At 40.6% G+C, this 22,424-nt stretch overlaps 11 protein-coding genes across 11 annotated transcripts; 4 read left to right on the plus strand and 7 right to left on the minus strand. All coding sequences in view use genetic code 12, as the record gives it.

The window, feature by feature from the left end:
- Window positions 1-156: 156 nt before the first annotated feature.
- KGF57_004291 (uncharacterized protein) lies at window positions 157-1,146 on the minus strand (the record flags this gene model as incomplete). Its single annotated transcript, XM_051753785.1, has 1 exon — window positions 157-1,146. One exon carries the CDS (start codon window positions 1,144-1,146, stop codon window positions 157-159), a length of 990 nt encoding a protein of 329 aa, XP_051607219.1.
- Window positions 1,147-1,559: 413 nt separating this feature from the next.
- On the plus strand, window positions 1,560-2,432 carry VAM3 (SNAP receptor; the record flags this gene model as incomplete). The annotated part of the gene is made up of 1 exon (XM_051753786.1): window positions 1,560-2,432. The coding sequence occupies one exon, from the start codon at window positions 1,560-1,562 to the stop codon at window positions 2,430-2,432; it is 873 nt and encodes a 290-aa protein (XP_051607220.1).
- A 78-nt stretch (window positions 2,433-2,510) lies between these two features.
- KGF57_004293 (uncharacterized protein) lies at window positions 2,511-2,919 on the minus strand (the record flags this gene model as incomplete). The annotated part of the gene is made up of 2 exons (XM_051753787.1): window positions 2,511-2,845; window positions 2,907-2,919. 2 exons carry the CDS (start codon window positions 2,917-2,919, stop codon window positions 2,511-2,513), a joined length of 348 nt encoding a protein of 115 aa, XP_051607221.1.
- A 583-nt stretch (window positions 2,920-3,502) lies between these two features.
- Window positions 3,503-4,981, plus strand: ATF1 (Atf1p; the record flags this gene model as incomplete). Its single annotated transcript, XM_051753788.1, has 1 exon — window positions 3,503-4,981. The coding sequence occupies one exon, from the start codon at window positions 3,503-3,505 to the stop codon at window positions 4,979-4,981; it is 1,479 nt and encodes a 492-aa protein (XP_051607222.1).
- Window positions 4,982-5,171: 190 nt separating this feature from the next.
- KGF57_004295 (uncharacterized protein) lies at window positions 5,172-7,463 on the plus strand (the record flags this gene model as incomplete). The annotated part of the gene is made up of 1 exon (XM_051753789.1): window positions 5,172-7,463. The coding sequence occupies one exon, from the start codon at window positions 5,172-5,174 to the stop codon at window positions 7,461-7,463; it is 2,292 nt and encodes a 763-aa protein (XP_051607223.1).
- Window positions 7,464-8,726: 1,263 nt separating this feature from the next.
- On the minus strand, window positions 8,727-9,848 carry KGF57_004296 (uncharacterized protein; the record flags this gene model as incomplete). Its single annotated transcript, XM_051753790.1, has 1 exon — window positions 8,727-9,848. One exon carries the CDS (start codon window positions 9,846-9,848, stop codon window positions 8,727-8,729), a length of 1,122 nt encoding a protein of 373 aa, XP_051607224.1.
- Window positions 9,849-10,944: 1,096 nt separating this feature from the next.
- KGF57_004297 (uncharacterized protein) lies at window positions 10,945-14,367 on the minus strand (the record flags this gene model as incomplete). The annotated part of the gene is made up of 1 exon (XM_051753791.1): window positions 10,945-14,367. The coding sequence occupies one exon, from the start codon at window positions 14,365-14,367 to the stop codon at window positions 10,945-10,947; it is 3,423 nt and encodes a 1,140-aa protein (XP_051607225.1).
- A 292-nt stretch (window positions 14,368-14,659) lies between these two features.
- Window positions 14,660-15,040, minus strand: KGF57_004298 (RNA binding protein; the record flags this gene model as incomplete). The annotated part of the gene is made up of 1 exon (XM_051753794.1): window positions 14,660-15,040. The coding sequence occupies one exon, from the start codon at window positions 15,038-15,040 to the stop codon at window positions 14,660-14,662; it is 381 nt and encodes a 126-aa protein (XP_051607226.1).
- Window positions 15,041-15,443: 403 nt separating this feature from the next.
- On the plus strand, window positions 15,444-16,161 carry CUP5 (H(+)-transporting V0 sector ATPase subunit c; the record flags this gene model as incomplete). The annotated part of the gene is made up of 2 exons (XM_051753795.1): window positions 15,444-15,457; window positions 15,693-16,161. The coding sequence occupies 2 exons, from the start codon at window positions 15,444-15,446 to the stop codon at window positions 16,159-16,161; spliced, it is 483 nt and encodes a 160-aa protein (XP_051607227.1).
- A 147-nt stretch (window positions 16,162-16,308) lies between these two features.
- Window positions 16,309-18,636, minus strand: NUP85 (Nup85p; the record flags this gene model as incomplete). Its single annotated transcript, XM_051753796.1, has 1 exon — window positions 16,309-18,636. One exon carries the CDS (start codon window positions 18,634-18,636, stop codon window positions 16,309-16,311), a length of 2,328 nt encoding a protein of 775 aa, XP_051607228.1.
- A 182-nt stretch (window positions 18,637-18,818) lies between these two features.
- On the minus strand, window positions 18,819-22,220 carry KGF57_004301 (uncharacterized protein; the record flags this gene model as incomplete). The annotated part of the gene is made up of 1 exon (XM_051753797.1): window positions 18,819-22,220. The coding sequence occupies one exon, from the start codon at window positions 22,218-22,220 to the stop codon at window positions 18,819-18,821; it is 3,402 nt and encodes a 1,133-aa protein (XP_051607229.1).
- Between the last annotated feature and the right edge of the window lie 204 nt (window positions 22,221-22,424).

A 22,424-nucleotide genomic window follows, 5' to 3' on the forward strand; every position in this document is an offset into this window, starting at 1 on the left:
AAAAAGAAAAAATAGAAAACCTCCACAGACGTGTCTTTGTGAAAGATTGAAGCGCGTAACAAGCTCTACAACCAATTGTACATAAAGTATTAGCGATAATTAATACGAGAAAGGAAACAGCCTACGTAGATATAAATCCCTCCCCTCCAAACTGCACTACCCTGTAATCAATTCTTTCGGAATCAATCCTTGCGCAACTCTCTGTACAATTGTTCCACCAAATTCAATTATGATCAGTGGGTCACCCAACAACTGCCTAACAAGATCCCAGATCAAATTAGACTCCTTCAAAGCTGCAAGTAAATCACTTAATGTAAGTGCATGGGATTGCAAAATCAGAACGAGGAAATGAGCGTTGGGAGAGGCCAATGCCGGTGTAGTCAACAAGTGCTTTACTACGGAAACAGCCAAACCCGAATCTCTCAACGACAAAAATAACTGATCCAACAACGCATTCTCCCGCTTACTCAAATGGTCCACCGTTGAGTTAAATGGTTGAACCGGTTCGACATCAAATCTCTTGCTCAACAACCCCAAATCTAACCCACTCTGTTTCAAGATTTCAATGGTAATGTTGATTAATCCGGGCAAGATTTCAGAATCTTCTAAACCCAAGGTCAACACATCCATAATCAAATTCGATCTTTGTAAAGCAATAATCAAGTCGGCCAAGTTAATCAACCTCAATCTGATGACCCATATTGTTGTCTGAATCACTATGTCTAATAATTCTGGACGCAACAAAACATAATCAATCACAGTCAAGGCAACGCCAGTATTGTTAAGAGTCAGTAATATTGTATCCAATAGTGGCAAATCGGATCTCTTTTCCAATAAATCAAAAACATCAGAACGTCTTTTTTTATCCATAGCAAAGCTTGGTTCAAGATTATGAGCATTATAGTCTTGTAAAGATAACAACAAAATTGCAAGTTGAGTGTTATTGAGACCGGGGTCTTGGACAGTGGCCAGGGCAGTTTCATTGCTTGCGGGAGCTATGGTAACGTTAACGCCGGAGGAGGTGTCATTCCAAGATTTAACTCTTCTGGAGCTGAGAGTGATTTCATGCCATGCCCCTGTTATCGCTGAGCCGGCGACAGAATGGATTGCGAAAACCATGACCAATGCTAATGAGCTCGTCTTCATAGCTTGTAAGTACGCAGATTCACAAACAGCCTATCAGCCCTGGTGAACAGATAATGCATCTTTATTTATAGCTCGAGTTTTTTTTTAGGTGACAACATCAATATGAAATAAGGGCAAGTATAAAGTAGACCTGTTTTTTTACAATCAGTCTCGATATACCCACATTGTCAAACTGATCTGATACCCAGATATGGATCTAAGTATAAATCGAGATTGTTCCTGAAATTTGCTTTGCACTTTCCTAAGCATGGGTATGTATCTTTAGTGTGGTATACATTTCGAATGAAGAAAGTTCTAATTTGGCCAGCTTTCTTCTTTTTTTTATTTTTCTTTCCCGTCTCCCCACCAAAGAACATACACACCGAGAGAACTAATACCTTCCCGAAATAAAATTACCACGTTAGACAAAATACATGTCATTTGCTAATATCGACCTCGAGGCTCAGAAGAAGCCCTTATTGCTGCAAGCTGCGTCAGACAAGTATACCGATCTGGAGTCTAACGATTTGGATAAGATTATTGATAAAACTTCGAAGCAACTACAAACATTTAATCAACAAGTTACACAACTTGATCAACAACGGAGACAGCTAGGCTCGAAAAGGGACTGCGTACAGCTTCGGTCTAATCTCGACTCCTCAATAGAGCATATAAGTGAGCTACAGACTGCAATACAACACTTGATTGCAAACTTGTCCCAGTTGATCAATGTTTCTGCGGGAGACAAATCCAACGACACAGACAAGGTTAGGGTTAGTACTCGCCACATTGTTATCAAGGAAAGAATTGTTACCGAGTTTAATGAGTTGGAGAAGAAGTTTAAACGGTTAGTGAAGGTGTATCAAGAAAAGAAGAGAGTGACTCCAATTATTTCTAAAATTGACTTGAATGTGGGTAAAGAGCCTAATCATGCTACCAACGAAAGACAAGTTCAGAGCCAGGTACAAGTGGAGCCTGAGCTTGATCAAGACTTGATTGAACAAACCGAACTACAATACCATTTACAGCTAACTGAAGAGCGAAACCGAGAGATTGAACAGGTAACAGAGGGTATAATGGAGGTGAATTCGATTTTCAAAGATTTGGATCAACTTATACACCAACAGGGAGAACAACTTAATACAGTCGAAGACAATATATTGCAATTACACGGTAATACACAACAAGCAGACAGAGAACTAACTAAAGCAAACAACTATCAAAAACTGAAAAGTAAATGGTCCTGCATTTTGCTAACAGCCTTGACAATAGTGGTATTGATAATAGTCCTTGCCGTTGTGAGCTAAGGACCCCCGGAAATAAATAGCAGCACTTTTGAAAATATTCCCACAGATATTGTAGGTAACGACTCTCCTGCGACTTCTTCAATCTAACTCTAAGTCATCCTCATCTGCAGACTCGATGTCTGTGTCTATCTCCAGAAAATCAGTTGTGTTTGGAGTACTTATATCAGTAAAACTTTCGTATCCGGTAGAATTGCCTTCAGCCTCTTCACCAAGTGCGTCGTCTTCATAGCCATCAGCGAAAACTCCCTGATTCTTTATTTTATTCTCCTCGAGCTTTTTGTGACAATATTCGGCACCTCGGTTGAAGAGGTTTTCTGCAGCTTGCAATATGGCCTCCCTATTGTTTGCTACAGCCAACCCCGCACCCGCAAGTCCTCCGACCGCAAGCGCCACTTTGACAGAAAATGGTACAGCTTGCTTATTGTTAGAATGGGTGATGTGTGAATGAAGCATGAACTGCGGGCTGATACGTACCTAAGAACGGCATCACTATGTATGGGGTTAAATGATTGTAAAGGTGTTGTTGAAAGCTGAACTTTTATGATAAAAAAAAAAAATGAAATGAGGCGAGAGCAAAAAAGGGGTCACCACATTAACTGGTGGCAAGTTTGTGACACCACAAAAAACACGTTAGATAAGAGATTAAGAAGTCCGAGTTCAAAGACCATTTGGCAGTAAGTTACAAGCAATCCATATTCCTCGAAAAGAAGCACACATCGTTCAAACAACCATATCATGGCAAATGTGGTTCAATTTTGAAAAGGAAGATGGCTGAGCAACTGGGTTCACAGTTTTCGAATGGGAGCGGAGCGTGCGACACACTCGTCTTAGGCAAATTACTCAAAGGCTGACTTTAGAGTAGACTCTACCAATCTAGTGCTTTAAAGGTCCCTGTACGCCTTCTTGAAAGACTGCTTCATATTCATCATCCACACACCACGCCCTGTGCTTATCGATTCAATCTGCGCTACCAACTTCTGTTTTGGCGACTCAATTACGTTTTATTTTTTGGTCCACCCCCCACCCATTTGCATTGAAAAATTTCAAAGTGGACACAGACAATAGAGCCAATGATGGAAGGCGGGTCTGGGGACAATATTTTGATATCCCGCCCATTGAGCGTTTCTGAGAATTTCTTCAGGTCACGGACTGCCAGTGGCAACTACCGCAATTTTCAAGTTACTGCGACTTACCGACCAGGATTAAAAAAGAACTGGAAGCTTTTCTACTATGCCTTGAGGAAAACCATCCTTGACTACCACATTTTGATTACAAATGTTCAATTCTGCACATCTGTTGATAGCTTCGTTTACAAACCGTTGGATAAAGTCAATTTTGCTAGCGTCGTTCAGGTAATTGAAACCAGAGATTATGTCACCAGCGATACCGTCAATGAAAAGTTTATGAAATTCGTCAATGGCATAAAGTTTGACTTGTACTCGCAGAATCCATTGTTCAGGTTGATTATAGTGGGTGAAGACCATCTTTGCGCTGTCTTTGAGCACACAATAGCCGATGGTTTGGTTGCTCGATACATACACGAAATTCTACTTCAAAACATTGCGCACTGCGATAACCTTTCCAAGTGGAGCATTCTAGAAAAGGAGTATGGTTTCGAAGAAGTTGATGATCCCTTTAATGCTGAGCTATTCAACATCAATCGCGACCAAAAGTTCATCAAAAACTCCTTACCACCACCGATCGATTTATTCCTTTCAATGGAAGAAGACTACACCGGAGGGGACTCTCAATTTTCCGAGCTAGTTGTGCCATCAAATGCAAAAGGTAAATGGCTTGGTAGGTTTCCTGCAATCGATGTGCATGACATTGCATTCAAGTTGATCAATATTCCTGCACAAGAAACCCGAAAAATACTTGAAAAGTGCAGAGCACAGCAAGTTTCAATTACCGCCTACATCGAGGTGGTATTTGCATTCACAATGTGGCCAATATTTGACGGAAAGTATGCCTCATACAAATGCGCCATGGCTTTAAGACGGCACATGGATGTAAAAACAGCACCAAAGCAATACACTTCCATTTTCAATCAACCAGGCTATAAAATCCTAGGAACACTGGCGCATATGGGCTTTGGAATGAATCTTCCTCCCATCACAGAATTCTCCTGGGAACTTGTTCGCAAGATTAACAGTCATATTGTTTCTGGATGTCGAAATAAGAGGGCATTGAATCAGTTGAAAGGTTTTAAAGATAATGCTGACATGAAAGACAGGTCAAATGAGTACTTTTTCAAAAAACAGCTAAACAACCCAAAAGCTGATGCTGTAAAAATTTCTAATTTAGGTTTTGTTCAAGAAACGGAGCATCGAAGTGAACAGGGAAGGACGTGGACGATAAAAAACATGGTATTTGCACAGGATATGGCCCCTTATGCCTCGGAGTTTATGTTGAATGTGATAACAACCGCTAAAGGAGGCTTGAATATGACATTGAGCTACTACGACCACACATTTGAGGATTCAAAATGGGACAATTTTGATCATTTTGTAGAGAAGCTTCAAAGAAATATGGTTGAGTGTATAGAGTGACTGTTTAAATTAGCTACAGCTTGTTGGTAGCTTTACTATATGAGATATCTTGTGATTTTGCTGCAAAAACCCTCCTCCAGCGCCTGTAGACTTGGTGTCGCGGTTTGGTGGAAAGTTGACGAGAAAAAAGCGTTTGCACGAGCACACATATTGAGATACAGAAATTATACCATAACAGGAACCTATACACATGCCGCCAGCTCCAGAGTTTGACACTTCTTTCGATGACACACTTCAACTGTCGACTGTAAGGAGTGCCAAAACTGGGTCATGGATTAATCAACAAGAGATTCGAGAAGTCCAGCGATATGATGATTTCCGATCAATCGATTGGGTCGAAGATGAATTGGATGAACAAAAACAGCGACTACTAAAGTTGAAGCATATAACAAACAGAGGCAACAATCTTAAAGACAAAATTCTATCACAGGTGTCTAACTGGCTCGTTTTGGCATGCATGGGTATAGTGATTGGGTTGATTGCGGGGTCATTGAATATTATAACATCGTTTCTCTCTAGTGCAAGGCTTGGGTACTGCAAGCGTGGACTTTACCTAAGTGAATCATTTTGCTGTTGGGGAGAGAATGATGGCCATTGCGAAAACTGGACAGAGTGGACCCCACTAACCGGACTCAATTATGTTGTTTACGTAATTATATCCCTCCTCATGTCCTATACAGCTGCCATAATGGTGAAATATTATGCCCCGTTTGCTGCTGGGTCTGGCATCTCTGAGATAAAATGCATCATTTCTGGATTTGTAATGGACGGGTTTTTGGGATGGTGGACCTTGGCTATAAAAAGTTTGGGTTTGCCATTAGCAATTGGCTCTGGAATGAGCGTTGGGAAAGAGGGGCCAAGTGTACACTATGCTGTGTGCGTTGGTAATTCTATTGGACGACTCGTACCAAAGTACAGGAAATCCGCATCAAAGGGAAGGGAATTCTTGACTGCAACTGCCGCTGCAGGTGTAGCAGTTGCGTTTGGTTCCCCCATGGGTGGGGTACTATTTTCAGTGGAAGAAATTTCTTCTGTGTTTCAATTGTCGACCTTGTGGAAATCATACTTTTGTTCGCTCATTGCGGTTACTACTTTGGCAGCTATGAATCCATTCAGAACTGGACAATTAGTGTTGTTTGAAGTTACGTATGACACCAACTGGCATTACTTTGAAATTCCTATTTATATCATATTGGGGATTTTTGGTGGAGTCTACGGGATTGTTGTTTCAAAGTTAAACACAAGGGTTGTATCCTTTCGCAAGCGGTTCTTGGGAACATGGGCTATCCGAGAGGTTTTCATTTTAACATTATTGACCGCAAGTTTTTCATACTTTAATCAATTTCTTCGGTTGGACATGACTGAATCGATGCAAATTCTATTTCATGAATGCGACGCTACTTTCCAAAACCCAATCTGTCATCCTGAAAATGGTAGGGCCAAACTTTTGTTTTCATTGATGTTTGCTACCATTGCAAGAATGACACTAACAATAATTACATACGGCTGCAAAGTACCTGCTGGGATTTTCGTTCCTTCTATGGCAGCAGGCGCAACGTTTGGAAGAGCAGTTGGGATTATTGTGGACTACGCTTATAAGAAACATCCCCAACTTGCTGTATTTTCCGCTTGTAATGATGGTGACAAATGCGTCATACCAGGAACATACGCTTTCTTGGGTGCAGCGGCGGGGTTGTGTGGAATCACCGATTTGACAGTTACAGTAGTGATCATCATGTTTGAATTGACAGGGGCCATACGATACATTCTACCCACGATGATTGTTGTTGCTATAACAAAAGGTATTAATGACAAATGGGGAAAGGGCGGGATAGCAGATCAAATGATTAAATTCAATGGGTTGCCACTCATCGATTCAAAAGAGGAGTTCCATTTCAATACAGCTGTGACCTCAGCCATGTCCACTGTGGTGGTGGCATTTTCAGCCGATTCAAGCGATTCATTGACTTTGGGACAACTAAGGCAAACGTTAAGCAAAACCAACTACCGAGGGTTTCCCATCATTCGTTCAGGTAATAATCCCAAAATAGAGGGGTATATATCGAGGTACGAGATAGAATATGTTCTTGGTAAAAACGAGAGTGTCAACCCAGAGACCCTATGCAACTTCAATACAAAGGAGAGGGGTTCAACAGAAAAAATTGATTTCAGTTCCATGATAAATCGTTCGCCACTAAGCATTGATTGTGAGACTCTTTTGAAGTTTGTTGCTGATATCTTTGTCAAACTCGGTCCTCGCTATTTGTTAGTTGAGCAACTGGGAACATTGATTGGAATAATTACAAGGAAAGATGTCCTACGGTATGAGCACTCAATTCATCAAGAAGAAGCCGATACTGGCTTTCAAGAATGGCAGGAAGAGCTCGAAAAACGCATATGGGATACCATAAACACAATGTATTTGTCTATTTGGAATCTTTTCTGCCGAGTCGTAAGTAGAAACTCGTATAGGTCTCAATAATCGAATGAAATTGCGAAGAGAAGTTGTGGTACCATACTCTAGGGGTACAAAGACCATGCTGCTACACACACTTATAAGCTTCATTCTGCAAGTATCATTTCCCAGTTAAAGTCCTTGGCTTTTGGAAAGAACATATAGATAAAATGTACTGCGTCCATCGCAGTCGTTGACGATTGGTTTTGGATTCGGGGAGCTTGGACCACCAATTTAAAGCAAGGTGTAGAAGAAGAACAGAGGAGACGACTGAACATAAAATGGGTTTACACACCACTGTTGCTACATCTCAGGGACTAACTACATTGGTATTATTTGCATTGAAGGTGCATTTACAACCCAATGGCATAGCGGAAACCATTCAAGAACATTCTGTTGTAAGGGAACAACTGGACACGCAGTAACGTCAGTTTGGTCTGGCCCATGTGAAGGAGTAGCAGCAGATTCAGAGTCAGTAACTCTAGCAAAAGACATGTTATATATATAGTTTAAAGACACCTTTGCATAATACTTTATTCCTTAAAGGTCAGAAAAAGATTATACACTTAAGAACAGATTAAGATTGGGAAATTCAATCCCTAATTTATAGTGTTGATGAAACTGCGCATAAGGGATGAAACACCCTCGTGGCCCTGCTGGCAATAGAACTCCCTCTGAAGTTCACCAGTGCAAGGACTAATAATATATAGACTTGTTGTCATGTAACGTATGCAACACATCGCCACATCCGTAAGAAAAACTTGAACACGCACGTGACTTTTTCCACCACACGAACACCACAACAACTTTTTGTTAGATTCCTTGAATTATACCATACTTCAACAGGAGCCAGGCAGGAAAAGACCAAATGACGAGAGAGGACTGTTGTTTATCAAAGACAGGGGTTATGAGAAGCTCGATTGTGAGTACCTGTTGTAATGAGCAACTGCGGTGATCAAGAGAAACGCTTTTGTTCTTTGTGAGCTGTACATTGTCTACGGTACAGGACAGTTGGAAGTACAACAGACTTAGTTGAATGCTTGAAGAATGATCAGTTCTAATAATGAAGTCAAGCTACTCAGCACATAAACTATTGTGCACCAACACTGGATCACAATATTCAGATATCAATTTAAGTAGGAACGTGGGACTGCGGCAGATGAAATGTTCATTGGCGACACCATCCACCATTGCAGTCTGCTCAGATTGAATGCTGAAGGACGGTATCATAATCTGTTCATATCAAGTCAAGTCTATTGGTATACGGCGTCTCTTTTTTACTTGAGATGGTCAATTCAAGTTAGTTCCTATTGTGTGCTCTTCTTGCCATCCATGTCGTATCCATGATGGCAACAAATCAGTCAATGCCTTCTTTACGTACTCCTTCACCACCAGCTCCCCAACCCGTTTCATAATCATTTTGACAGGCAGCTTCACAGCAGCGGCGGCAGCAGCAGGTGGTTTGTTCACAGATTCATCACTAACCCTTTTGATACGAAACAACTTCTTCCACTTGAACTTCATCACGTTGCTTTTGTGGCAACTATCTGCCACAAAGACGTCAGGTGTCATTTCACTTGGTCCTGTTTGACTCAAAGTGTCATCTTGAACAGGATTAACGGGCACAAGGACACCACGACGATGAGGTAAGGCGGGATTGGCAGCAATTGGGTTATTCCCTTCTTCAAAAATTGCCACAGAAGGATATAGAACGTGGGAAACAGATGGACGGTTGTTCTCCTCACCACAAACCGCAGATTCACAACTCTGCTTTGCCGTTTTGTTCTTCCTTGAAAAGAGCGCTTTCAAGTGTGGACTCGCATGCTTCCTCAGGGCACGAGACGTTTTCTTGCATGTCTCAGACACTTGCAAGTCAGGTTCAACTCTGGCTTTATGGGACTTGAACGGTTTGCCAATATCACTCCCAAATGTTTTGACCTTTAAGCAAAACTTCTTCCATTTCTTGCCAGATTTCACAGCTGCTTCAACGTCCCTTTCAATTGGCTCAATTGCGGGGGCTTGAGTGACTGGGGTTTCAATTCCACTGACGGGAGAGATCACTAATGAACCATTCACCTCATCTTCATTGCTCTCATTACCGGAAACACTAACAATGTACTCATTCACAGATTCAACATTATCAACAACAGTGCTAACCGGTCCCGGACCAGATGCTTCATTGGAATCCCCAACTTTGCCACCACCATCATTGTCATCATTCCTGCAATGATATTCAACTTGCAAACTTTCCAAAGGATTCAACTTCATATCCATTGCATCTTTTCTCCTTTGTGGGACAGATTTACGTGTCTCAGCAACTTTCCTTGTCACGAACTGATCATAGTAGTTGGACTTGTTCAACGATTCAATGTAAAGCTCTCTCACACCAGTCACTGGTTTGGCATGCACCATTTTCTCAAATGAACTCAACTTGGTCTCCTCTTCATGGGCTGCTGTTGTGGTGGTGGGATGTTGGATTCATCAGATGTGGAAGTATATAGTGCTCTTTCGAAAATCTAACGCGTGTCTCGAAAGTCTACCCGTGGTTCGTATAGTGCTCCTTTCTCATTCTGCTGTCGACACTGATGCATTGTGGCTCGTGCATGCACTTGGTTTCGATGCACTCGTTGGTTCTTGCTGGTTTTGCAACCAAGTATCAAGCAAGAAGTGGTAGGGTCCTTGTGGGTATTTATTTTTTTTGTAGTGAGGTTTGATCTCCTCAGCAAGGACAAACTGATAGATCAGCTATCTCATGATGGAATATTGCATACCTGAGAGAAGAAGCCACTTGAAAATCCATGTGGAATTTAGAAGTCCTATTTATATGTATTTGTGTAAACGTCGCAACATAGAGATGAAATAACCTTGTGGCCTTTTTGACAACAAAACTCCCACTGAAGCAAGCATCAATACTATATAGTGGCTGTCATATCAACACGTTCAAGACATGACCCCTTTTGTAAGTAACAGCAATATCACAGCATCAACACATCACGGCATCAACACATCACAACATTAGCTCATTACCACACCAACATGGTATACTCTCCTCATTTCCTCTGTGTGCATTGAATACATGTAACTTAACACACGGAAACAATTTTGTTGGAGGTTCCTTGAATCATTCCTACTTCACCACTTATTGTTTGATCAAAATGTTATTTAGTTTATTTTGAAGTTTAGTTTAATTATTGTACGATTAATAATGCAATAAGGTTGGGAAACAGTTTCCGCCTGTTAAAGTTCATGAATGTAGTGTCTTTGGCTATGGTGAATACGATTTTGGAAAACGAATACTCGTCATTGTACTATACACCATGAGACTTACACTGAGTGCATTGCATTTTCCAGGGACCGGTGTGAATGGAACCATTGAGCCTACTCTTTTTTTACCGGCATTGACCAACTTGCAACATACACAGTCACTGCTTGCTTTCCAGTTTCGTATGCCATTCAATTAACACACAGTCGTGTTATGATACTTTTTTTTTTTTTTATTTTTTCTTGATTACTGGTCCTTCCACTTCCAATACTCTTGATAATCGCGATACAAGCTTTTGTATAGTGCTTTGCCAGCATAATCCAAAGCTGAGTTGACTATCAGCAATTCACTTTTGGATAAGATGTCAAACACGGTATAAATACCCACAACTAATATGTCATTGACTTGCTTTTGGAATGTAAACTTCAAGCTAAGATGAATGTAATTGATCATGAAGTACGGCATGTGAGACCGAAGCAGTTTCTTGTGTATATTTGACTGAGTGGTTAGTCTGGGATTCAGCAGGTCCAGCCAGGAACTAGTTGATGCGTCTTTGACATGCTCTTGAGGTTCACACAAGTTGCTCAATAGCCTAGTAAATGCGCTCGCCGCAGCAACGCTATGTCCTAAAAGTGCTGGTTCAATTAATCGTTCCAAGAAAGTGCACATCAAATTTACTACCAAATGGTGACGCGTCGACAACTTGAATCTGTGATGCAACAACATTTGCGAGACTGTTTGCGACGACTGCAAGAAAAGTTCCTCAACGTCAATTTGAACTTTGTTGGACAGTGTCACTAACATTTCTGCAACAATGCCAATTGCCATTTCGAGAACATATTGGGTAAACATCCACAGTTTATGTGTTAGTAACCACTTGAGGTTTACCACTACATTACTCATTACTTTGAGCAGAATGGAATGCAGTGGAACTTTCAAATAGCAAGAGAATAGCCCAGTAAGTAAAGCTTCGTCACATTCCCTTGGAATAGTGCTCAACAATGCGGAGACAACCAAGTATGTAGAATCGACAAATTCTTTCTCAACTATCTCCGCCGACATTATCACAAAAGAACAAACTTGTTGATACACTTCCAAATCACTGTCAGCAAGTGTTTTCAAATACTCAACCACATCTTGATGTAAATGCGGTACAGCCACATCATTGTTGAGAATAGAATACAAGCTCAAAACAAATTTTGCGGAACGTAAATCCGGTTCTGCTGTTTTGCAAATTAACCTGAATAACAGTTGCTTGATGGCATCCTCATCTACTTGGTTTCCAATTTGCTTGATAATGACCGATACATCGTCAAAGTTTATCATAGAGCGGGGTATTCCAGCGAGTCCCTGTAGTATCCAGACCAAAGTTGAATTTTTAATCAAACCTCTCCTCTTTTTCAAATGTCGTGTGCAACTATTTTTGAAAGCAAGCACCAATTTCTCGAACTTGGATAGATATTCTTTTGCTAGTGTTTTCCATGGAAGTGTTACAACGGACAAGGTGATTTCCATATAAGAGGAAACTCCTGCATCGCTGTCATTATTGACACCCAGTAAAAGACTCTCAATTGCGTTATCGACATACTTTCGATTATCCTCGGATCTAATCATATCAATATTACTCTTCCACACTTTTTTGGAAATACTGTCCATATATTTTCGAGCTTCTTCATGGCTGGAAATATCCCACAATTGAAGTAGTACTGAGAAATCACGTTCTATGATGGATTGATACGACGCAGACTCAAGCAAATAATCGATACACTTCAAGGCCCTTGTATCCTTTGAACTCAAGTACGCATTGGCCAATGTATCTAACAAGTCCCTTTTGGGTCCTCTAGCGTAGCATGACAAAGGTACTGTATCGATCTGATCTGAGTAGGATATTGGGTCCGTTATAAATAGCCTGACACAACAATTCATTATATTCTTCTGTTCGTAAAATTCATCGTCGATGCCACAAAGAACGTTCATCTTGAGCCCGATTTTCAACAACCCCGTCATGTTGTCAAATGTAAAGTAGTCGTTGACTACAATAAACCAACGACGCAACACCAGCGGAGTGATATTTTCATTATCTCGTAAAAATAAAATGAACTGGGCTTGTTGCTTCTCGGAGTAGGCACTAAGCACATTCAATTCTAATAGTCTAAAGATAGTATAGTGATAGTACATATCATAGTCCAACTTTAGCAAACTCTCGGGAATGTCAAAGTTTGTGCCATACAAAATGAGAAGATTGTAGCGGATTTCCCAAAAGTTGTCGGTTGTATTGATCACATCTTTTAACTGCAAGAAACGAGACTCTAATGAGTCAACTAAACTGGGTGGAGCTGATATCATTCCTTTCGTTAATGCGGACAATAATGCCGCGCATGCCTCGGTCAGTAGCTTTGGTGATGCCTCAATAACGTGGACAAGTTGCTTCTCAGACAAATAGTTCACACAGCTGGCTACGTGTAAAATAAACTCTTCTCCATCCCACAATTCGTCTTTCGCAATTGCTTTTGGCCAAACTTTCAATAAAAAATCAACCAATTCTCGATTTTTTGCATAAGCGGAAACAACAACTTTCCCAACAGGCAAGACCTTCTCATTCAAGTTGAAGGCGGAGTTGTATTTCTCGAAAACAAACTTTGATTTAGATGCAGCCAACTCAGAATCCAATTCAAAAATATACTTCACCATATCCCAGTTCAAGTTTATAAACTTCTTGCTCGCAACTTCCTTTGCGTAGACTGAAGTGATGAAGTCTTGTGGTATTGCATGCTGCGAATCAGCCATAATCGATATTAGGGATTCAGACAACTCTGGGGATGTCTCCACAATAACATCAAACAACTCAGTACAAAGGTTCATGTTCAGTGATGCTAATTTCTGAACTGCTTTTTGAAAAAAGAATACCAAGACAGCATTATCCATGTTGTGCTTTGTGAGGAACTTTCCAAAATTTTGCAGCATATACGATATATTGTCAGGATTGAATATTCTCTTTGTGAAGACTTCTTCATACAAATGTTTTGTGGGCGTGTGGGTTCCCAGGGATAAGTATCTGGTCAATGGGTAAAAGAGCTCCTCAAAGAATTGGGAATATGTCCTCTTTGATACCTCGAAGGCTCCCTGAGAGCTTGAATTCCAGTATAAGTTTATCACAATGGGGTCCAATGAAATGGATATAGTTTGATATAAATCCTTTTCAGTGAAATTGAGTGTGGCTTTAAGCAATCGTACTCCTGTCGACTCGTCAATTTCAAGAAACAGCTGTTGCATAAAGATAAGCAATACGCGACACACCACGGGTAAGCAGTTCCAACTTTGCACATCGTCACTATCCAATAGTAGTATCGTCAAGTCGATGATTTTCAAATTTTGTAGAAGGTTAGCGTCGGTCTGAGAAGGACTTTTGGTCAGTAAAACTTTTTCCAATAAATTCCAAACATCATTGTTGTATTTCCACTTCCCAAAGCTTGACGAGTTCGATCTATCATTCAAACGATCAACGAGTAAACTCAATATAAATTCTCCAGCGTTTGGAAGATAGGCATCCAATTTGTGATCCAAAACCTCACGTGCGAGGTTTAAAATATGCTGGACATCCTCATTCTTTGACCTAAGAAACTTTGTAATGGCCTCGGAGGATCGTAGGTTAATTGTGGTCGATGGCATAAACACAATGGAAAGGCTGAAGAAAGAAGCTGCTTTCTTGTAAATTCACAGAATGTCATCTCATCACCTCGCTCGCGGTGGATGGAAAAAAAAAAATCGTCGTTAACGCTGAGGATGTAATACATGTATCACTGAGAGAGTGAGAGAGAGAAAGAGGAAAGGGGGGGAGGGGATCAAGATGCATGTTAGACAAGACTATGCTCCTCAGTATATTAGTCTAACATCTATACACATATCCGTATACATTACGCAATGTCCATACCCATAAGCAACTGGGTATACCAAGCCCCGATTATATCAACAAGGTTTCGATCTTGTCTTTAATTCCATAAATTTGGTTCTTGATGGAAGAAGCATCATTTGTAGTGACCGAAGCAGCAATCACGGGTCTTGAAACACCACAAGCTCTTCCCAAAGCAGCCTTGCTAGGGACGAAAACATATGGAACGTTTTTATCCTCACAAAGCAAAGGCAAGTGCAACAAAATTTCAATTGGTTCAGTATCGGCAGCCATGATGATGAATTCAGAAATACCTCTGTTCAATGTCTTGGTGGCTTCGTTGGCACCTTTCTTCAATTGTCTAAGGTTTTGAGACTGTTGAACGACATCCAAGATCTGTTGAGTTAAAGCGGAATCAGCCAATGGAAAGGCCTTTGGGTTTGGTGCTGACATTATAGATTACTTTTGAAAAAAAAAAAAAAGAATTTGATATGAAGGCTCCTTGCAAATACTGTTTATAAGCTCGCCAGTAAGTTGTAGTGGAAGAGTAAAAGGATCAAATGAAGATTCTCGAGATGACCTTTCCGTAAGTTTTTTTTTTTTTTTCTTTCAACATCATTTGGTAGCGTAGGACATTATAGTAGTGTACGTTGCACCAATAAATTAATCAAGAATAGATTGAGCACACACGCACAACGCACAACGCACAGCGCACAGCGCACAGCGCACACAACAGCAAAGGAAAAAAAATTAAACCAACTTCGAATTCAAAGGTCCTCCAAATTGGTTGGTATCAATTATTAAAGTTGAATTTCAAATAATCAATCAAATTTCCTACACTAGCATTAATTCAAATATGTCAGATTTGTGGTATGTCGATTCTCAATTCACATATATAGTGCGGACCGTGGCGTGCACATGTGCTACGCACCAAGTACAGACGTTATCTCAACGTGATACGATTTTGTCAACGCCAATGCAATTTCATCCCGATAAGCATTGGATTGAGTTGCCACTTACAATGTGCGTCCTTTGTTCACTCAAGCACTAAGTCCATGTCTACTTTAACCCCCTTACTTGTTTCATACTAACAAATTCCTACTAGTCCTGTTTATGCTCCATTTTTTGGATCTATTGGCTGTGCGTCCGCCATCATCTTCACCTGTTTTGGTGCATCTTACGGTACAGCTAAATCTGGTGTTGGTATCTGTGCCACGTGTGTAACTAGACCCGACTTGTTGGTCAAGAATGTTGTCCCAGTTGTTATGGCTGGTATTATTGCTATTTATGGGTTGGTTGTGTCAGTTTTGGTGAGTGACTCATTAGCTCAAAAGCAAGCATTGTACACCGGATTCATTCAACTAGGAGCTGGGTTATCAGTTGGATTATCCGGTTTGGCAGCAGGTTTCGCCATCGGTATTGTTGGAGACGCTGGTGTTAGAGGTACTGCCCAACAACCAAGGTTATTCGTTGGTATGATTTTGATTTTGATTTTCGCCGAAGTGTTGGGTTTGTACGGATTGATCGTTGCATTGTTGTTGAACTCAAGAGCCTCTCAAGACGTCACTTGTTAGACAACAATGGTGGAAGAGAGTGTCGCCGGTTTGAAAGAACAAAGAGAAGAAGAAGATGAAACAGTGACCCTTTACATAGTGACGGGACAAATTTGTAGATCATTAAGTCTAAAAATGAAAGATTCAAAATTGCAATCACTATCATATCTAATACTCTACGAATTTTCTCCCAATTTGAATTGTCGTTTGACGCCTTAATAGTTTTAGCATATCACTGAATTTACTAGGAAGCGTCAAAGATCTCCTCCAGTCATACAGCTCCAACTGACCTTCTTCTTCTTTGTGACTAATGGATACAGTGTAAAGCTTTTCACCCTCCACCTTGTTTTGCTCACTGGTATCTCCCTCGTAGCTTTCTATTAACTCAGCAATTGTAAATAAGTCGGCTTGACGTAGCTTCGATTCACCTTTTAAAAGGGGAAGAAATTGGCACAATAGCAACGGCTTGAACTTGTCAGGCAAGAAATTGAAATTCAAAAGATGAACAAGTCTTGAAACAGATAATGATGGGTTTGGGTTTCCTGATTTCAACGAATCGTAAAACTGCTTCAACACTGCGTAGGGAGAAATACATTGTTGTATTATCGAATGGATAACAAAGTCAACTTTCTGATCAACGATGCTGTTGATTAATTCGTCTTGTATAGGTTTATTACATACAAGACAATCAGTAAATATAATCTCCCAAACAATGTGCTGAATTTGATGCAATCCTTCTTTGTGATAGGACCCAGATGATTTGTTAGGATCATAGCAGTTGACAAAATTTTCCAACGCCTCGTACAAATTATTTTGGCCAAGGGCGCGAAGACCAGCTTGATAATATATATCCTTTGCCGTTGAGGCCAAATGCAAGTCTGCGCATACAGTTAAAGCCCACTCCTGATCGTCATTGTCGACTATCTCATACTTGGGTAGGAAATGAGCAATTGTTCGCTTATTTCTCTCTTGAGCCTTTGGTGACGGATTGAGAAGCCTGTTGGACAAAATACCAATACCTACTGGAACAAGTGGATGAATGTTCAAGCAATTATAAGCATGGTTTAGTAAAAAGTACTCTGAAATTCTCTTCCTGTGGGACATTCCCACCAAGGTGCCGTTTTTGGAAATATCAGTGGAGTAGTAAGGATCCAAATAACCTTTGTGCTCCAAAAGCAAAGATGCATACGCTGCAGTAGCTGGATCTAAATCGAAAATACCCTCAAGAGCTTTCAAAAACTTGCCTTCCAAGATTTGTAATAGACAAAACTCCGTTAATTCATCAAAATCATCATATTCATGGTGATCAACAAGAGGCGGTCTTTCTTTTATGGCTTGGCTGAAATACTCTTGATAAACAGTTTCATCATCGCGAATTTGAAACAACGAATAGGCCAAATACAATTCGTACCAATTTTCGCAGTAGTTCGCAATGGTTCTTGCAAACCCAGTCAATATACAGGCCACATCGTAAATCTGATTTAGCATTATTCGATAAAGTGCGTTCTTTGAGGTATCGGTGGTCGAAATATTGACAGACGATAAGCTATCACGAAATTCACACGCTGATGATTTCCACTGCAGGAATTGGCCCTTATCTGCCATGGCCGTGTAGCTCAAAAGCAAGGTCTGCAAGTCCCTTATAGTATGATACAAGTCATCCTCGGCACCTTCAAGCTCTTGGTAGTAGGAATGCTCGAGGATGTTGACCAGCTGATCAAACAAACCTCGACATATGCATTTTGATAAAAGTGTATTCCAAAAGAGAGGGTGGGCATAGCATTGGGAGTTACTGGTCATCACTTCATCTACCAACTCAGCCGACGGCTGTGAATCAAATAAATTCACCCACTTTACAATGATATCGGGACGTCTCCTGACGTCTTTGCTAAAGCAGGTGGCCCTTAGGCACTCTAATATAACTAGTAAGTAGTTGAACTTACTCACAATACTGTTGCTATCGTCGATTCTTGGCTGTTCAACAAAGTCTAAAGTCAAATGGTCCACAATTGAATCGTATGCATCATCAATAATTTGGGATTGGGACAATTGTGGTGCTTCATTGTGGCGAGTAATAACACCAATTGGCTGGGAAAAGCTTTCTTCGTCTGCAATCTTCAAGTTTGCCTCAAAATCCTCGATTGTTTTGAAATTGGTCTCGATATACTTGATGTAATCGTTGTCAAGCGCTGTACGATGATGCAAACTGGAACGATATCTATTGTGGTCAAATTCAAACAGAAGGGCAGTGTCTGAGCTTAGCCACTGAAATAAAGGAATGCTCTCTGAATCATTAGAAAAGTAAGACGAGAGAGAGTAGCTTGCGGTGGTATAAGAAAGCAGCTCTCGTGGCGTGGAGGGTCTCTCAACTTCCTCATTCGATGTTGGAGAATCTGTGACAATTCCCTCTGTTACTGACGATACACTAGTGTCAACATCATCATTGTCCTCCATTGGGATATCTAACATCTCTATATCCTTGAAGTCCCGATTCATGGTAGTGCACAGCTATTGGACTATTTGCTGTTGATGTTAGTCCGTTCTTCTTTTCAATACGCAATTTATTTTTTGTTTTTTTTTTTTTGTTTTTTTTTTTGTCTCCTCTCTTCTTTAGCCTACTAACTGCTACAGGGACTACTAACAAAACAGTTTTGCGAAAATGCACACTAAATATTCATCTATACACAACATTCGTAGTAAATCCTTTGTAATGAACGTTTATTCGCCACCAAGTTTGGGAATTTCGAGTCTAGTTTTGGATTACCATCACCAAAAAATTTGAAAAGAATTCTACCATCAAGGATCTGCTGTAATGGCAGTCTAACATCATCATCCATTGACCTCTTTATTTCGAGAATGGAAAGGTTCTGTCCTTGAGCATAAAGAGTTAATTCCTCATCACACTTGCAGAGTACCTCTATCCAGTTTTTGTTCTCAATTTTGGTCAAAGTAAAAATACCACCCGCAAGAGTTCCAATCCTGGCTATGCGAGAAGCGTTCTCTCCCTTGTTAACTGAACCTGTCGTTGAGTTGACTTGGTCACCATCAATGGTAAATTTCACGCTCCTTTCTGTCAATCCTATCGTACGGAGCAAAACTATATTACCCGAGGTGTATCCGATGACATGATAGTCGAATTTATCATTATCTGATGAGTGAGACATGGTTGTCAAATACTTCTCTTCTGTAATCGAGAAATTGCGTTTCCCTGAAGTTGGCCGGTCTCCCACCATGTGTGTAGAAACTCCCGCGGTGGCATCGCCAATCATGAACCAGTCGGGCCCTACGGTCAGAGCCAAACCCAATGAAGGTGCCACCTCCAAATGTTGTTTTTGTGCTTCGAATCGAGAACTCTTAACATCGCTGAGACTGCAAAAGAAGTTTATTGTCCCAGTGATCAAGTAAGTTCCCCAACGACGGCCCTCATCGTCTGTAATGCTCGTAAACTTCATTTCTTCTACACTTTGGTAGCCAGAAATTTTAGACTTCTCAATGAGCCTGATATGATCATCCATAATCTTGAAGATGGTGATGGGATTTCTGCCATTTGACGGTAAGCATATAAAAGCCACACCCGAATTCAACCCCAAAAGCAACAAGTTATCATCAGCCACTTGGCATAGGTCCACCACTTCAGTGTCATCATGAAACCTGAAAACGTCAAGAATAGCAAGTGTTTCAGCATCCACAAGTATCAACTCAGTCCTTACTTCGCCGGGGAAACTTAACTTATCATACGCCACCACAACGATATACTTGGTCGACTTCATTGGGAGACACTTGACGAATAATTTATCAGAATATACTGATTCAAAGCCAGTTAATTGGGTCCCATTACCAGAGTCTATCTCCCACAATTCAACTGCTCCATTAGCAAATGTTACGATAGCATTCTCCACCTTGTCATTGGTCTGCTTGGTCACGCCAACCGCTTCACCACAAAGATACACGTCAACAACGCTCTTTCTCTCAATTTTAGCAAACACAAACTGATCCAATTCCTTTAGCATTTTCGGTACCACTAACCCCTCTGAGCTGAAGCCCACAACAAAATCGTTTCTTCTGCGCCAAATGATGGGCATTTGATATTTTGTTTCCAAAATTTCATTCGCTAAAGTCAATTCCCTTTCTAACAATTTGAAATGCACTTGCTTGAAATCTCCGTTAGCAAACAGAAGGAATGCGTACACCTTGAGCGGTTGCTCTGGTTCGTTAGATCTTTCAATCAATATACTTGAAGAAAAAACAGCTCGCTCCGATGTTCCTTGGTACATTACCTGATTTTTCCCACTCTCTACATTCCAAATTTCATACTTTCCTGATAGCAACGAGCAAATGATCCAATACATGTTCTCATATTTGTATACATCGGCAGATGAAATTTCGTCTCCACCTTCCGTGTAGTGATCAAGCGTACAACAAATGCCATCCACACCTTGCAGAAAATCAAAAACACGTAATTCGTTATTTGTGGTGGCAACCAACACCACACCGTGTTCAGCCTGAATAGTTCCAAACTCAACGGTACCTTCAAATACAGAAGTGCCGTCTACTTTCAAACTGTTCTTTGTGAGAGTTATATTGTGCAGTTTGATCCTGGCTACCCTCAAAACATCATTTTCAATGTCGTCATTGATTGTGCTTTGGGAAAAGTCCTTACTCAAAGCTTGCACGGCCGAATTCAAGTTCAAGTTGTCGTCAATTTGATCGCAAAATAGATACTTCCCTCCTAACTCACCAACAACTCGCAAAGGAAAATTGGATACTTTTGCTTCGTTGTTCAAAGTATATTTGCACAAAGGTGCAGAATACTTTCTCAATTGGCTTCCATCCCATCCACCTTGGCACGCAAAAAACTTGTCACCGTCGTCTACTTCCTTCAAATCAATCACCGGAGGGTTTCCTTCTATTGTATTTAATATGTTGATGTTAGGTCTTGTGGGTAGCACTTCAAACAAAACTGATTTGGATGTTTTGGAAGCTTGAAAAAACGTATTTCCATAAAGGCGGTGCAAACCATTGGAAATTGGAATCGTGGTGTAGTCGAGATCAATGAATCTAACTTGATTGACAACGAGGCTGTTACCAGTGGACACTTGAATATCCATGAAAAGTAAAAACGTTTTACCAATTGATGTCGTTAGTAGTGTCCTTTGTGTATCAATTGGCTCAAAGCACCTGTATTCCATCTTATACTTTCCTCTCCCCGGTCTGTCTAAGGTTACGATTAAATGCGCGTCATGAGTTTTGGTCGATACAAACACATCCTTTGTCTCTCTGACAACTGACATATGCTGAAACTTTTCCGGTGGGAAATAGAACATGCTTGAGCTCGTGTAAACAATTAGCCCACCAGGATTTTGAATGCAAGGCTGAATTAAAGTGGGATCCTCCTCAAACAGAGAAAGCTGTCTAGACACTGACAATTTAAGCGTAGCTCCAGTCCAATCCAAGTATCGAATATAGTAGGCCGAGGATATGTCTTTGTAAAGAACCGCAAATGTGTATATTCCCAGTGGTTTTTCACTTGTCTCGTTATCATCAATTGCGCTCAAATTTATAATTTGTTTAACATCGATCTGCCCTATGCTTCGAGTGTATGGAACAACAAAATCCTCTCCAATAGATTCTAGCATATCTTTGACAGTAATTATTTGGACATTTGAATAAAATACATGCAATATTATAAACTCCGGATCCGATTCACGGACCGGTAAAATAATCGGAGCTTCTAGGTTGGGAGAAACACGCTGTCCTTGGGAGGAAAGATTAGCCGCAAACACAATTTTAGTCTTGGGGTGTTTCTTATGTGTCAATCCGCTCAAGTCAATAAGCATAAGTTCATACGTGGAATCTATTAAAATCACATAGTTGTTTGTGTTCCATGTGAATTTCGCCCACGATCGTATACCATTTCCAAACCTCACTGTAGTCACAAACTTGACTGATGTTTTCTCACAAATGTAGAACAGAATGTTGCGTCCTTGTGCAAGCAATAGTAATCGATTGCCTTTAACATTGACCACAAGTGCTAACGTTATCGCTCGCAAATTGGTGGATGATTCAGTAAGCAAAAACATGACTTAGGAAGGGGGAAGAATTGTAATGGATATAGGCTGTGTAAATTCCGGAGTTCACAAAATTCTCCAGCCGTTTCACTATACTGTTACGATTGAGCTGATAAAACAAAATGTGGTCCTTGATGCTTCAACTATGGTACTGCCGTTTGGTGAGTTTTCATCTTCACCTTTCTTTCTTTCTTTCTTTCTTTCTTTCTCTCTTTT

This window comes from Candida theae, assembly GCF_024610275.1.
Source record: "Candida theae strain CBS 12239 chromosome Unknown scaffold61, whole genome shotgun sequence".
NCBI lineage: Eukaryota > Fungi > Ascomycota > Pichiomycetes > Serinales > Debaryomycetaceae > Lodderomyces > Lodderomyces theae.